Here is a 15,931-nt window from a genome sequence, read left to right on the forward strand (position 1 = left end):
GTCAGTAACCACCAGTACCTGTCCAAAAAGTGTGGGGGTGACCAGGGCAAAAAGGAGGACTTTCCTACACACTCTGTGTGCACGACGCTGCCTTATGTCTTCAGGTTGTAGTCAGGCCCCCAGAATAGCCATTCGGTTCCGGCCTGGTCTTGTCCACCTCTCACCGACCCCCATCGCATGCCACCTCTTCTTTGTTGCTCCAACAACTCCATTCTCTCGCGGTGCAGATTAGGGCCGACAGCCGGTCCCGGGGGGGGCCACTTACCATCCCAGTGTCCCCCCACAGTTGCTGCTGTCCTCTTGTGAGCGCCCGGGTCCCCCTCCACGAGGTGTAGATCCCCCGCGGTCTGGTGCAGGATCCGCTAGGGCGCCACTCACCTGTTGTACGCCACCAACACCGAGGTGCTGTCAGCCCAAGGGATCATTCGGGACACTCCAGCAGTCCTAGGCGAGGGCCGGGTCCGGGGACGTCCCTCGTTGCAGTACAGCTCACCGCCGTGGCCTCAGGGACCCGCCGCGACCTGCGGCCTCCACCTGTCCTCTTTGTCGAATGCTCCGCTCTGCCCCAGGCCACAAGGGGAGCCAGCCGGCCACCGCGGCAACCCCGAAGCAGGGGTAGGGTCCGGGGATGCCCCCAAGCACGGTGCAGCCTGCCGCGGCAGCCCCGGGGACCCGCCGTGTTCCGCGGCCCCCGCCCTTCTTCCTTGTCAGGCGCTTCGCTCTGCTCTAGGCCGCACAGTGTGCTCCAGGGCCGCTCCTCAATCACCGTACCAATCAGGCCGCGGGAGGCAGCTCCAAGCTCCACTGCTCCCCGTCTGTACAGGCACCCCCGCAGGGAGAGGATGGATCCGCAAGGTCCCCTTAAGGGATGTTTCAGCAGGATAAGTTCACAGGCCCTGTCGCAGCTACGCGTTTACGCATCCGACATCTTGCCTGGCTCGGCCACGCCCCCGAACCCAAAACTCCGGACTTTTAGAACACTTCTGGATCAACAGGAGACTCTGCCAAGGAGAACAGCTAAAACACTGTGAAGAGGAGTACTGCCTCTTTGCTGTATGTTCTTTGCTGGGTTGGCCTGCAGTTGCTGCTTCTGCTTTAGAGAGGACAAAGACTGGACTTTGCTGTGTATCCTGCTTGTGAAGTGTCTCCAAGGGGTTTGACTGAGCTTTCCTGCTGTTGAGAAGTCTCAGGGACATCAAAGACTTCACCTGCCAACCCCTGAGTTCTCTTGCTGAGGACCCTGACTTGCCAGGAGGTGCCCACTCCAGTTCCTGGGCCCTTGGGAGTGAAAATTGGCATAAAACAAGAAGAGACAGGCACATCAACTCCAGACAACTCCAGAGCGAGTGCTGCTGCCCGACTACGCACTGCTGCCTGCACTAAAAGCCATGGTACCTCCTGAAGTGCGATGACCGCGACTGACACCGAAGGCCCAACACGGCCAGAGCACCTCTGAAGTCTTGCAACATCATAAGTCCCTAATGCCGTGCCAATGACATCTGTGACACCCGGATCCACTGCAGCGCCCTTGGTATGACCGTGACCCTGAGAGGTTACCCCATTGTGTCTTGAACGGCTGGACTCATCCACCCCACTGGATAGTTGGGAACCAATGCCTCGCTGCCGACACTGCCTCACCTCCCCTATCTCCATAAGGAACCAGTGCTTCACCTCCCCTGCATAGCAGTATGGAACCAATGCCACACCTCATGCATAGCAGTACAGAACCAACGCCACACTGGCTCCAGTGACGCCTCACCTCCTCACCTCCCCACCTCCATGCCATGTCTTTGACTCGGCCTCGTTTCTAAGGTACCGGCATCGCACTCCCTCGCGAGTGGTGTGATAGCACCAGTTGGAACTAGTGTGTTTCTAAGCACTTTATTGGGATGTCATCTTTTAAAATTCATATCTTTGCTTGTGGGATGTTTGATTTTTGTTGTTTTAGTCTTGTTTTACTTAGATAAATATTAGCTATTTTTCTAAACTGGTGTGGTGTCCATTAGTAGTATTTTCACAGCGTTACTGTATGTGGGCACAAATACTTAACACATTGCCTCTTAGATAAGCCTGACTGCTTTTACCAAGCTACGGGTTATCTCAGAAGTGTGACTCCCTTACTCTGACTAGAGCGAGGGACCCTACATGGACATGTTGGAAACTGACTGCCAACTAGAGACCCCATTTCTAACATTGGTGATCAGCCCTGAGGATAGGACTTGTGCTTGTACCTGACATACAGTGATTGGTGTACACTACTGCATAGTGGAGACCATTAGCAACCACATAACACTTTTTGATTTTTTCTGTTTTTGACAACCCTTGGAACTATCCACAAATCATGCCTCTGGTGAACCAGCAAGTGAAGTTGCAGCGGTTGTGTTTGAGATTTAGAAGTTTAAATCCTACACAGTGCCTCAACTGAAACAGTTTTGCAAGGATCTTAATTGCCCTGTGAAGAGTTCCGCTAGGAAAGAGGTGCTGCAAATGGCGCTTAAGGCCTGGTGGGCAGCAAAGAAGCTGAAGAGGTTGTGAAGGAGGATGTGGAGTTACAGAACCAACAAGGGGACTTTGGAGCTCAGGATCTGCCTGTAGGGAGAGTACCCTCTAGGAGTGGGAGCAGTGTGTCATTCAGAGGTTTGTTCCCAGAGGAGCTGGAGGACAGGCGACAGGCCAGAGAGCACGCGCTGGGGCTTGGTAAGCTAAGGTTGGAAGCAGAATGCAAAAAGTTTGAAATGGAGCAACAAGAGAGAGAAAGGGCCCTTGCTCTAGAGGAAAATAAATTGCTTTTGTCTCATGAGTTGAGTATGAGGGAGCTGGACCTCAAGGCCAAGCAGGCCGAACCCAGCACAAATGGTGGCAGCATACTGCCAGTGCGCTCTGAGAGGAGGGTACACATTCATAAAGATTTAGTGAAGGATTATAAGAGGGAGGATGACATACACTTGTGGTTTAAGGGGTATGAGTCAGCTCTCCACTGAACGGGGTCCCTGAGGTACACTGGGGGGAGGTCTGTGGAAACATTTTGGGGTAGGGAGACCTTGAAAGCCTTAGGGGATCCCCATTGGCTCACCTGATCTGCCATGAAGGACGCCCTTCTCACCAGGCATGGTCTCACCCCAGAGCAGTCCAAGGAAACGTTTAAGTCCTACAAGAAGTCAGATTCCCAAACTTGGCTAGAATATATTGATTCTTTTTGCAGAGCACTGGATGGATGGGTAACAAGGTAACAGATTATGAGGGGCTTTCAATTTGATTGCATGGGAGCACTTGTATAGTCTTTGTATTCCAGCGCTGTGCCAGCATCTGGCTGACAGCAAGCTGACTGATCCAAGAAAGCTTGCCCAGGAGGGGCACTACCTACCTAGTTCCAAGGGTAAGGATTCCCATCCCTCAGGTGAGAAGAAGCCTTGGATCTCTGCAGGGAAGCCTGCAGAGAAGGGTCCCCACAAGTGTTATGCATGTGATCAGGAGGGTTACATGAGGGGGGATCTCAAGTGTCCCAAGTGGACACTGGCACCCACTGGTACACAGTCACAGGGGTTAGCCAGTGTAGCACTTGGGGAGGAGTTGATTCCATGAGAAGGGTTGGGGCCAGCTGAGGTGACCCTTATCTCATTAGGGGACAGTGAGATGGGCCAGAGGGCCATGGTACCTGACAACACTAAGAAGTACAGGCACTGGGTGGCCATCAATGGGCAGAGGCTGGAGGCTCTGAGAAACACAGGAGCCAGCGTGGCTACTGTCAGGTGTCACCTGGTGTCGGAAAAGCAGGTGGCCCCCAATGTGTTTCACCAAGTAGTTGCTGTAGACAACGCTGAATGTCTGTGAAAGGGGGAGCTCAGGTTCCTTGAAGGTAGCTGTGAGTCCAACCATGCCTGTTGATTGTCTGCTGGGAAATGACCTGGAGGACTTCCCTTAGTGTGAGGAGAAACTCAGGTCACACTTGGAGATGGTGGTCGGTCTATGGCAGCTAGTAAGGGTGATCAGAAGAACCTGGAGCCTGAAAGTGTGGCCCAGGTGCCTGCCAGGAAGAGGTGGAGCAGGGGGCATGGGAAACCCACCCCAGAAGTTCCCAGGGTCCAGGAGGAAGCTGACCCCAATGGGGATGTCCCCGAACCTACAGTGGAGCAAGTGGCTGAACTGAGGAAGGGCCTGAGCTGACCCATTAGTAGCAAGAAGGGGTTCCCACCAGGGAGGAGCTCTGCGAGGTGCAGAAGACATGCCTTTCTCTTGAGGGTCTGCAGCGGCAGCCTGCAGACCAGGCAGCTGGCAAGGAGTCTGGATCACATTGAAGCTACTGGGAGAATAGTCTCCTGTATAGTGAGCCAAAGGTTGCTGAGCCTGGGGCAGCCCAAGTGATCGTGGTACTTGAGCACTTCAGAACCTTCCAACTGGGTCTGGCTCATGATGTGCCATTGTCAAGACATTTGGAGCAGGAAAAAACATTTGAGATGATTGTCACCCCCTTTTACTGGCCCCAAATGCGAAGGCACTCTTATGAGCATTGTAGGTCTCTTGCCAGACTTGCCAGGGAAGTGGCAAGAGCAGGAGTGAGATGCAAAGCTCCTCTCCAACCATTTCCCCTCGTGAGCACACCTTTTGAGTGGGTGGGGATCGACATTGTGAGGCCTCTGGACCCCAAGACAGCCATGGGCAACAGGTACATCCTGGTCTTGGTGGACCATGCCACCCAGTACCCGGAGGCTATCCCTCTGAGGTCAGTGATGGCACCCACGGTGGGCCGAGCATTGATGGGGATCTTTTCCCACATTGGGTTCTCCAATGAGGTGGTATCCAATTGAGGTACCAACTTCATATCCACATATATGAAGTCCCTGTGGAAGGGGTGTGAGGTGACCTACAAGTTCACCACTCCTTACAACCCCCAAGGAAATGGGCTGGTTGAGAGGTACCCTAAAAGGCATGATTATGGGTCTGTCAGACTCCATGAGGCAAAAGTGGGATGTCCTCTTGCCATGCCTTCTCTTTGCATACAGGGAGGTACAGCAGAAGGGACTTGGCTCTAGCCCATTTGAGCTGCTATATGGGCACCCTGTAAGAGGACCTCTTAGCCTGGTGAAAGAAGACTGGGAGAAAGCCCCAAGTAGGCCGCCCCAAGGATGTATTTAGCTATGTGCTGGCCTTCAGAAACCAGACTGCGTGCTTCAGGAAACTCGCTCAGGCAAACCTGGAAGCAAGCCAGGAGGATATGAAGCGATGGTATGACCTGAATGCCACTCTGGTTGAGTTTCGGCCTGGCCAGAAAGTGTGGGTCATGGCCCCAGCGGAGCCTCACACTCTACAGGACAAGTGGAGTGGTCCTTTTGAGGTGATGGAGCACAACAGTAATGTCACCTACCTGGTGAACTTCCTCAATTCACCAGGTAGGTGACATTGCTATTGTGCTCCACCAACTCAATAGACCCAGTGAACCGCCTTAAACCACATTTTGAGAGGTCTGAACTATCCATGCTATTGGCAACAGATCGTGAAATGGAAGAGGAGAGTGAACCTCTTCCTGACCTCCTGTCTGTGAAAGAGCAAGATGGGTCTGTGAAGGGTGTGAACCTCTCCTCAACACTGTCCCAGGGACAGCAGAGGGACTGTCACCAGTTGCTGGGCAGTTTGCCTCTCTGCTTTCCTTGATCCCAGGAGTCTCCCCTTTATACACCCACGAAGTGGACACTGGGGACAGCCCACCTGTGAAACATAAAATCTACAGGGTGCCTGACAAGGTCAAAGCCAGCATCAAGGAAGTGGTCTCCAAGATGCTAGCATTAAGAGTGATAGAGTTCTCCAGCAGTTCTTTGGCCAGCACATTGGTCTTGGTTCCAAAGGCTGCTGTCCTAGGTGCTACCCCTGAACTGAGATTATGTGTGGACTACGTGGGCTCAATGACGTCACCCCATCCTCATGAGCTCACAAATTGGCCAGGAGCTGCCAAGTCCCTCAGTAAGTTTGACTTAACATCTGGGTACTGGCAGATTTCCTTGACTAAAGGGGCCAAAGAGAGGTCAGTGTTTTCAATGTCAGAGTGGCACTACTAGTTCTGGGGCATGCCCTTGGATGGAAATAAAAGCTCCTGCCACCTTTCAGAGGTGTGCCAACCAGGTCTTGGCTGGGCTAGAGGATTTCATGGCGGCATACCTTGATAACATTGCAATGTTCAGCTTCAGCTGGGAGGATCATTTGCATCACCTCTGGGAAGTGCTGAAGGCCCTGTAGAAAGCAGGCCTCACTATTAAGTCCAGTAAGGGGCATATTTACAAGCCCCTATCGCCACCTTGTGCCATCCTAGTCATATTTTTTACACTAAGACGGCATTAAGGAGGCCTTTTTCCTGCACCGTATTTACAAAGTGACGCCATGCATACCATTAAATCAGCTTCTGAAAAACAATCTGATTGAGTCACATCTCCCCAAACCAATATTTGTTAGGTAGGTCGCAAATCACAATTTAGTTCGATTGGCCACAATCACAGGGATGAGAGCCTGCAAGGGGCAGCAGGCCACCATATCTGTGATTCATTTTCAATAAAGCATACTTTTTTTTAAATGCAGTCCATTTTCTTTAAATTTAAAAAGAACTGTGCTTCAAAACATAAATAAAACATTTTATCCAGTTTGCTGAAGATTTGGCAATGGTCTCCTAGGCCACTGTCTACACTTCAACGGTTTTTTTTTAATTCAAAAAGGGAAACCCTTTGCTTTTGCAAATGAATTACATCTTCTTTTGAGATGTCGGTAAATGGTCAATGCTTTGTGACCAGATGTTGGTTAAAAAACATTGATGTAAAAGATAATGATTTATCACATTTTATAACATGCACCTTCTATATACTGAATCAGTATCCATATGTAATTCCGATTTTAGGAGTCAGAAACCCTTTTACGACTCCAAAAATGGAATTAGTATACAAGAAAAAACATTTTGATGACTTAAAATGCCAAATTAGAGCTTTTGCCACTGTTAAACTACTTAGTTTATGTAGGAAATGACTATCTTTTGCCTAGTATACACACTGATTTTTACAGTAACTGTTTTTGCTGGCTGTATAACTCTGTGCACCTTACCCCTGCTAACTAGTGGTAAAACGCCTGTGCTCATCCTTTCAACATGATGAAATTGTTAAACCCCTAACTGGCACATTCAACATATGCATTGTACACAGTCTACCAGGGCCTTTAAATTCACTGTCCCTAGTGGACTGCAGTACATATTGTGCCATCCAATACAGTGGCAGGGTAAAAGAAGGGTTCTGGCCTAAAATTGTAGGCTGAATGTGGCAGTTTAAAAACTGTAATCCAACCTATCAGAATAAACCCTTTTGATAAACTTCCTCTTGAACATTAATATGTCACAGCTGTGTAGGCCGTATTGCTTATAAGGCAGGGTACATAGTATTTAAAAGTAGGACATAAAGAAGGTTAATGAAAAAGCCCTAAAAGTGTAGCAAAGGAGGGACCAGGAGTCACCCACAGCTGATGCTAGTCATAAATGTAACCCTCCTCAGAACGCTAGTGGACCTGTGGAAAATCAGAAGAGGGCTGAATCTGCTGCCTGAGGCCTAAGAAGAGCCCTGCATGGCTGGACCTGCTCTCCCTCTTGTATCAAGGGCAAAGACGTGGATTACAAGGGTCATAAAGCTGACCTCCTGTTCAAGTTACAGAGACACAACAAAGCTACGAGAGGCCTTTTCTGCAAGTGCCCACCTGACCATTTCTAGCTGGACCTGCCCTGAACCCAGCTGGTGTATTCTGCGAGTCCTGACTCACAAGTGCTATTCCGGAGGTCCTAGAACCCTGAGCTCGGTCAAAGTGTATTCCTCATAACATACTTGGAAACCTTTTGGCTCCAAAGACCTCTGGAGGACTGGGACATGATAGCCAAGTCAATCTGATGAAGGTGTTTTGCAGCTGGACTGAAGATTCAGGTTATCCCACTCAGAAGTTTCCACAGCAACAAATATAACACAGCAGGACCTAATGTAGAAGGTATCAAGAGCCCCTCTTTAGCTACATCCTGGAGTCTTGCCCCACTGGAGGAATTCAAGATCAAATGAGTGATTAAGTGCAATCATAGAAATCTTCACTGGGACAAGGCACCAAAAGTATCTGCAAGTGAGGGACCTTACTTGGGCGCAAAATTCAAATCTCTCCAACTCTGAGCTTTCCTAACAAAAGTCAACAGCTTCACAGGTGCCTCATGCAATGGCTTTTGGACCTCAGTGAGTTCTTCTCAGCCACAGTCTGCTGCTTGCCCACAAATGATTTTGGACTTTAATTTCAGAGACTAAGGCCCACATTTTGACAATAGCGGTAAAAACGCCTACCGCCGCAGTGATAGCCACCAAAAGACTGTTGCCACGGCTACCATCCACCCGCCAAAATATGACCACAGCCAGAGTTCCGCCACAAGAAGGATGGAAATCCGGCTTGGGCCATACTGGCGGATTGCGTTAAGGTGGCACTGCTACCACCAGCAGCACCACGCCAGTAGACCGCCGCCAGCCGTATTATGACAAATAATACAGCCTGGCGGTGTTCTGCTGGTGGGCGCTGCTTGTGGTAACAGCGCCTCGTCCCGTCCCCTGCCGGAAGACCACCTAGATCCAGGTAAGTCGGGTCTCCGACAGGGGAGGGGGGTGTGGGGTGTTGTGTGTGTGAGGAGGTGTGTGCATGTATGTGTGAGTGTGTTCCTGAATGTGAGTGTGTGTTTAGTGTTGTTTGCGTGCGTGTATGAATTTGTGTGAGTGAATGTATGTATGGAAATTTGAATGCGTGTCTGCGTGTATGTTTTGATGTGTTCGCAGATGTGTGTGTGAATGGATGAATGCATGCATGTATGTATGTGTGGATGAGTGTGTGTCTGCGTGTGTGTGAATGGGGGCGTAGATGTAGGGAGGGGTGGGTGTTGTTTGGAGAGTTTTGGGGGGCCTCCTATCAGTGACAGGGAAGGAATTCCTTGTCACTGATAGGGCCTACCACCATGGTATTCGTGGCATTACGAATGCCACTGAAACCATGGCGGTAGGCAGGGTCTTTATACCCCTGGCGGTGCAATGGAGATTGTTTTCTCCAGCTGGGCGGCTGCTACCGCCATGTTGGTCGGAGTGGTACATTTGGCGGGCTGGGTTCAGCCAAACTGCCAATGTCATAATGTGACAGTAAGTACCGCCAGCCTGTTGGCGGTACTACCGCCACATTTGCTCCGACCGCCGGGGTCATAATGACCCCCTAAGTCTGAAGATAAAACTTCTAATTGGGTGAAACCTGGTTTCTATGGCTGACCTGCACTCCATCACGGTGAACTGCAAATCGCACCTAGGTCCCATTCTACAGTAACCAGTTGATCACAGGCAGGTGCAGTAACATGTTCTTATTTTGTTCTTTCTACAGGTTCATCCATGTGCTGGTGATGAGCAGTTTTTCTCACAGGGATTATTAGACAGTGGTTGCTGATAACTCCTAATCCTAACAAAGTTCCCACAGCAAATCAGCCTACTTTTTGAGAACTCTCTGCTCTTTCACTGTAAAAAAATTCCAATCAAACCGTCATCTGGGGGTCTTTCAAAAGTAAGTGTGTGGAGGGTAGGGCTTTTATTCACAAGTAGGGATTTTCTATAGGAAACAACTACCACAGCCTAATGCAGCAAAAGAGAGACTTTATATCTTCTAACTGCAGAGACATACAAATGTAAATAATCAGGCACATCTCACTTTTACACATTATGCCTCCACACCTTCTGGACTTCAAAGCACTGTTTATAAGTGTCCTAGCTAATGCTAAAATTAGTATTTTAAAGTTGCTCATGTGGGTGGTGTAAATCTACACTGCAGCCATGTTGTAACAGATTAGCAGTGCCCCAGTGCAAAACATCTGGAGAAACCACATAAAAGAAGAGTTTTCTTGTGATCTTTTTGGAATAGGATTTTTTTGGACCTGAAGAAAGCTTAAAACCAAATAATGTCCAGTCAGAGGTACTATGGTCTAACATTGGGTAACCCTTACCCCAGCTAACATTCCAGCAGTAGTAAGGCAAGCAACCAGTATTTCCCAGACTGTTTCATTCAAGAGCAATCTTGACCCTAGATGTGTTCAACTTATTTGAAGAAGTACTTAGAGATCAGTTTGATGATGGTTTCAGTCCAGTTCTAAGCAGTTGCCATCCTCCCAGCTTTATCTTCAGGTATTATAAGAGGCCAACACCGATCACCTTCCATTTTATCTCTGCTTAATTAAGTCCTGGATTAGAGGAGCTAGCCCTGAGTTCAATCCAACTTTGGCTGGGTATTGTTAGATGGACCTGGAAAGCCAGATGCATTGTTCGGTCCTGGATTGCCACTGTGCCTCAATATAAAAGATTGTATTGTAACAATTTCTACTCTTTAAACAATTAGTTCTACCATCTGAACAGCAGGTCATTAAACTTACCTTAGCTTTTATTCTTTTCAGCTTTGTCCGCACAAGCCATCCTCTGACCCATTTCTGAATTTTAATCGCTGCTTTGGCAAATATTCGACTGATAGGCTCCTCCTTTACTTTGTTGAAAGCCTCATAAACTTCCACATGTGGACCAATGTGTTTAAGATTACCAGCACTTTTCACATTAATTCGCTGCAACCTGTAAATTCGAGTGAGAATGATCATTTTATCATGCATTCCTTTCTTTTTAATGTTTCTTGCTTTTCACATTTCATAATAAGCAAACAAAACTGGTGAGACATGACCTTCAAATCATTGACAAAATATCTGGGCAATTGAGATGCTTCTGTTCAGCACTTGCACCCTGGAGCTGCCTCTCCCCACATACCTGTGCACTGGGGGTATTTCTCTCCCAACACATCGGTCATGTTTATCCAGTTCAAAAAATGACAGAGACAATGACAATACAAGTACAATATTTCAGTGGCACAACAAATGTACATCCATCTCCAAGGATACTCTTGCATCTCTCATGCCATCTCCACAATCATCACCGAACCTTATACACAGTGACAGGTGAGAGCAAAGTCAGGGTACATATTACACATTAAGGCCCTCAATAGCCGCCCGCCAAGGTTGGACTGTCGAGCGGCCGCCTATGCGGCCGCAAACCCGCCGGCCACAATAAAACATCCACGCTGGGCCGGCGGCGGCAACAGAGTTTCCACCCGCCGGCCCAGCGGGGATGTCGGCCATAACATTGCAGCCGGCTCCTGATGGAGCCGTCGGTGTTGCGGCCGTGCAACGGGTGCAGCTGCACCCTTTGCGCTTTTCACTGTCTGATGTGCAGACAGTAAAAAGCAGGGTGGGGCTGTGTCTGGGGGCCCCGCGACTCCCCTTCCCGCCAGCCTGTCCATGGCGGTCTTTACCGCCATGGACAGCCTGGCGGGAAGGGGAGTCATAACCCCCAGGGCAGCAAGCAAGCAGCGCTGCCCTGGCGGATTATAACCGCCGGCACAACGATGGCAGGAAACCGCCGGTCCCAGCGGTGCAACCACGGCGCTACTGCCGCAGTCATAATATGGCAATTTGTACCGCCAGCCTGTTGGCGGTACAATCGCCAAAACAAACCTGAAGGTCTTTGACCGCCAGGGTTGTAATGAGGGCCTAAATATTAAAAACTGAACTTACGTAATGAACATAATGACATTGCTACAACTAAACTTACATTTGTGCACCAAGATACACCCATTTACCTGGAGCGGCTTGCAGGCTTAGAAGCGGCGGCGCGTGGGAGGGGCACATGGGTAGATGTAAACATTCCCTCCCATCTTGTTGCCTGCACAGTCTCCCAGCCTGCCATGCGGCCAATCCTGACGCTGCTCAAAGCAGCATCAGGATTGGCTGGGAGCGCCCAGCCAGGGTGCTCCCAGGCAGTCTGGGAGCCTGCGTTGGCTCTCTCAAGCCTACTGCGCATGTATGTTTGGCCGGCCCGAGACGGCCATCCAAACAAACATGCACTTGGAGGGGTAGTGCTGAGCACTCCCCCTCACTGCTCATCACCCACATGCCCCCCCCCCTTCAAAAGAAAAGGATAATAAACATCCTTTTCTTTCAAAGGTTTGCAACTGCCACTACTGGCGGGGAGCGACGCTACTCCGCCCTAATGGAGGAGCCCTCTCCTGCCATTTACATAACCACAACTAGGCCCCATGATTCTCCTACAATATGACCATCTCAGTATTCAGAATAAGTCACCTACAACTCCTCTGAATTAATAATGCTTTCCCCCAAAACTTCACAAAAGGTAGCCTTCAACAACCAACCTATCTGCTTTAGGATGCTTCCTACACTACCTCCATTATGGTCAATTATCCATACTAAAATTCAGTTGAAATCATAGTTATCGCTATACTTCAACAACAACATGCAAGTATGTGCCACTGAATTAACATATAAACTGTTTTACTCTCCAACACCAAAATGACATAATGTGCTAACAGAGCTAAAAAAAGCTGAGAGTCACATCACTTCCCATACACACATCGATACAGACACATACAGACGCACACACTCCCTCACTCTCTCTTACTTTGGGTATTATTTACCTTCTGTTAGTCCTTCAACAGGCTCCTATTTAAAGGTGAGTGGAAAATGCTGAAAGCAAACAGGGCAGCTAAAGTCCTATTTATTTTCTGCTGTTGTAACTGATCTTATAAAACCTGAGACCAGAGCTACTAAAGGCAGTGCCAGAGGTAGTAATGGATAGGCCAAATGTAGTAGCAGCTATCCCTGACTAAATGACACTGATACCTAGTAATCAGAAACATCTCAGGGTGAAAAGCTCTAAATAGGTTCTCAAAATGGTATTTGTGGCAGACCCAACATTTTGAAATGCTGTCCATTCAATGACAGTTCAGAAGTGTCATGTGATTTATGAATGACAGAACCCTTTTGGCTCCTGAAGCACTCTACAGAACTGTGACTTAAGTGTTAGAACGTGGAGAAGTGAATGCAAGTTTAGAATGTTGAGTTTGATATTACACGCGGACAAATAAAGACGCGTAATATACAGCTCTGTGTGTGGCATAGTTATTGGTGGGTACCCCGGCTGGGGAAGATGCTACAACTGGTGACAAGGATGGGATAAGTAATTTGAAGACCAACAGTGCTCTCCCAGAGAGTTTGCCATGGTCCAAGCAAACTACTTGTGCATGCTACACTTGCCTCAGTCCAAGTGCAGAGTCAATATTTGGCCTATGTGGAGTCAAGGCGCAGCTCCATCTGCCATAAAGCATTTGAAGATTACGAAAGCATACTGTGCTACTATGCAACATAAACCTATAGATCATACCGAGTGATAATGCTAAAGGCAGATAGAGACATGTTTTAAAAGTTCAGCAAATAGTTACAGCAAATAGCAGAATAACGCAGTAATCAGAAGTGCTGTGAGGCAGTGATCAACGAGATGCCAGGCAGTACAAAGAGACACCTAAAGCCAATGCGATAAAGAAGCAAGAAACAATTATCTGCTTACTAGAACTGATTAAAGAGAGTCATCATACCACATCACTGGTAAGTGCCCAGGGTTGTGCTTATGGAGACGTTTAGACGTGAAGAGGTGATCAGAAGAATCAAATGCTGTTTTTCTAATGGAGACCAAGAAAGAGGCCACGTTTCCCACACTTATCAAAGATGACCCAAAGGTCAGCACATCAAAAGGTTTCAGAGATGGTGTGCATGAACAGGTTCACCAAGACTGCCAAGCTGAGTCAGAGAGAACTCCATCCTCGGTGTCAGCCAATCCCATAAACAGTTATGATGCTGCCCTCTTCCTGAAACCACCACCACCATTTGATACCACTAAAAAGCAAAATATTGGCGACACATGGTCTGCTTGGATAGAGACATTTGATTACTTCATTGATGCAGTAGAAGAAGCAGATAACAAAAAGATTATCAAATACCTCAAGAATCTTGATGGTGGAGGTGTAAAAGAAGTCATAAAGAAAATGCCACAAGCTGATAAAGTTATGTACTGTCTAATTAAAGAAGCCTTGAATCCCAAGTTCAATCCAATACCGAATGTAGATTACGAAAGGTACATTTTCAGTCTAGAACAACAGAGAGTTGGTGAAACCATAGACAACTTTGTGAGAGATTAGATACTCTCATCAAAAATTGTAAGTTTAATGAATTGAATTAATTTAATGAAGAAGAAGCAATATGTCTCTGAGTTATTGACGGATGCTTGTCAGATTCATTCAGATGAAGAATGCTAAGAAAAACTCTTAGGGGGTTATTCTAACTTTGGAGGAGTGTTAATCCGTCCCAAAAGTGACGGTAAAGTGACGGATATACCACCAGCCGTATTACGAGTTCCATAGGATATAATGGACTCGTAATAAGGCTGGTGGTAAATCCGTCACTTTTCCGTCACTTTTGGGACGGATTAACACCTCCTCCAAAGTTAGAATAACCCCCTTAGTCTGGAGTGAGTTCTCATGGCTGCCAGGGCTGAAGAGCATGCCGATCGACAAGCTGCTGACCTGGAGTCTGGAGATGCCCAAAGTGAGTCAGTCATGAATATGAAAAGCAGACAGAAACACATAGTTAAAGGACACAGGGTGATGTTCCCACAGAAAAAGAAAGAAGTTGTGTTTTCAGGTGCGGATTGTTGTTTCCACACAAATGTGAATATCACACCATTGGACAGATTTGCAAAGGCTGTGGGAAGGAGAACCCTTTTGCAATGGTTTGCAAGGCAAAGGAAAAAGTAAGTGTGTCACAGTGAGAAGACAAAATGGCTGCCCAAACATTCCAGAAGTGACGTTCGACGCACACCCACAAGGCAAGCGACAACACCACCTGAGACAAATCAACACCAAACGAAGTTGATTGTCATTTAAATCACTGTCAAAAACTTTGTCAGTATCGATATCAAGTGAAAGTGAAGAAGATGATTGTATAATGTCGATGTTTACCTCAGAAAAATGTGCACATGCTGGACTGACCACATGTAAAGAGAAATACCAATCAAAGAAAAGTCGACATGAAAAAGCACCAAAGTCATTCAAACTTTTTCCAAAAATGAAATTTAAAGTAAATGGATGTTCAAAACCTTTCATTATGGACAGTGGTGCATAGAAAAACATTATGCCTGAGTAGAAATATAATGAGCCATCTCCAATGCCACAACTGACGTTACTGAAAACTAAAGTATGAGCTGCATCTATGCCATTGAAAAGTCAAGGTTTAATTGTAGCAACGATGAAACACAAGACAAAGGTGCAAGCACCCATTCATGTGCTTTTAGGCACAGCGTCAAGTGCCTGTTCACTCAGTTTGAGCACAGTGACTGTTTTGGTACTGATCTCAGTGATCTACAACATGAATGCTCATCACGAAATAGTAAGTCAGTTCCCTTCTTTGTCTCATGGGTTAGGAAATCTTAAGACTATGAAAGTATAATTGCATATTAATGAGGATGTCCGTCATATTGCACAAAGACACAGAAGAACTGCATTTCATTTACAAAAAGCTTTTGAAAAGGAACTCAAGTCATTACCTAAACGTGATGTAGTTGAATGCTCTATTGGTCCAACGCCATGCGTTTCTCACATAATGGTAGTTCCCAAAAAGGACAGTGAAGGAGCTGTATGCATCTATGTGGATATGCGTCAAGCAAACAAGGAAATTGAATGAGAAGGACATCCAGGTCCGCACATTGCTGATGATACAATAGAATGGTGAGAAAGTCTTCTCTTTCCTTGATTTAAATAAAGAATATCATCAGTTTGAAACTGAATGAGAATTGCAGATGCATTAGAATCTTTTCTAAACATGTTGGTCTATTTCGATATAAAAGATTAAGCTTAGGTGTGTCATCAGCTGCAGAGATTTTTCAGGATGTCATTTGTCGTATCATACAGCCTGTCATAAATGCTTTTAACTATAGTGATGCCATGTTAGTTTTAGTAGCTACACAGAAGATGCACTATA

The 15,931-nt window shown here is 47.4% G+C and overlaps 1 protein-coding gene across 2 annotated transcripts in view; it reads right to left on the minus strand.

The window, feature by feature from the left end:
- Nucleotides 1-15,931, minus strand: part of IQCM (IQ motif containing M) — a 1,478,261-nt gene that overhangs the window by 534,807 nt on the left and 927,523 nt on the right. For both annotated transcript variants that reach the window (XM_069242635.1, XM_069242634.1), the window contains exon 12: nucleotides 10,439-10,628. In XM_069242635.1, coding sequence (XP_069098736.1) covers nucleotides 10,439-10,628 — 190 coding nt within the window. The remainder of the gene's footprint in view (nucleotides 1-10,438; nucleotides 10,629-15,931) is intronic.

The sequence above is a fragment of the Pleurodeles waltl genome, chromosome 1_2 (genome assembly GCF_031143425.1).
Source record: "Pleurodeles waltl isolate 20211129_DDA chromosome 1_2, aPleWal1.hap1.20221129, whole genome shotgun sequence".
Taxonomy (NCBI): domain Eukaryota; kingdom Metazoa; phylum Chordata; class Amphibia; order Caudata; family Salamandridae; genus Pleurodeles; species Pleurodeles waltl.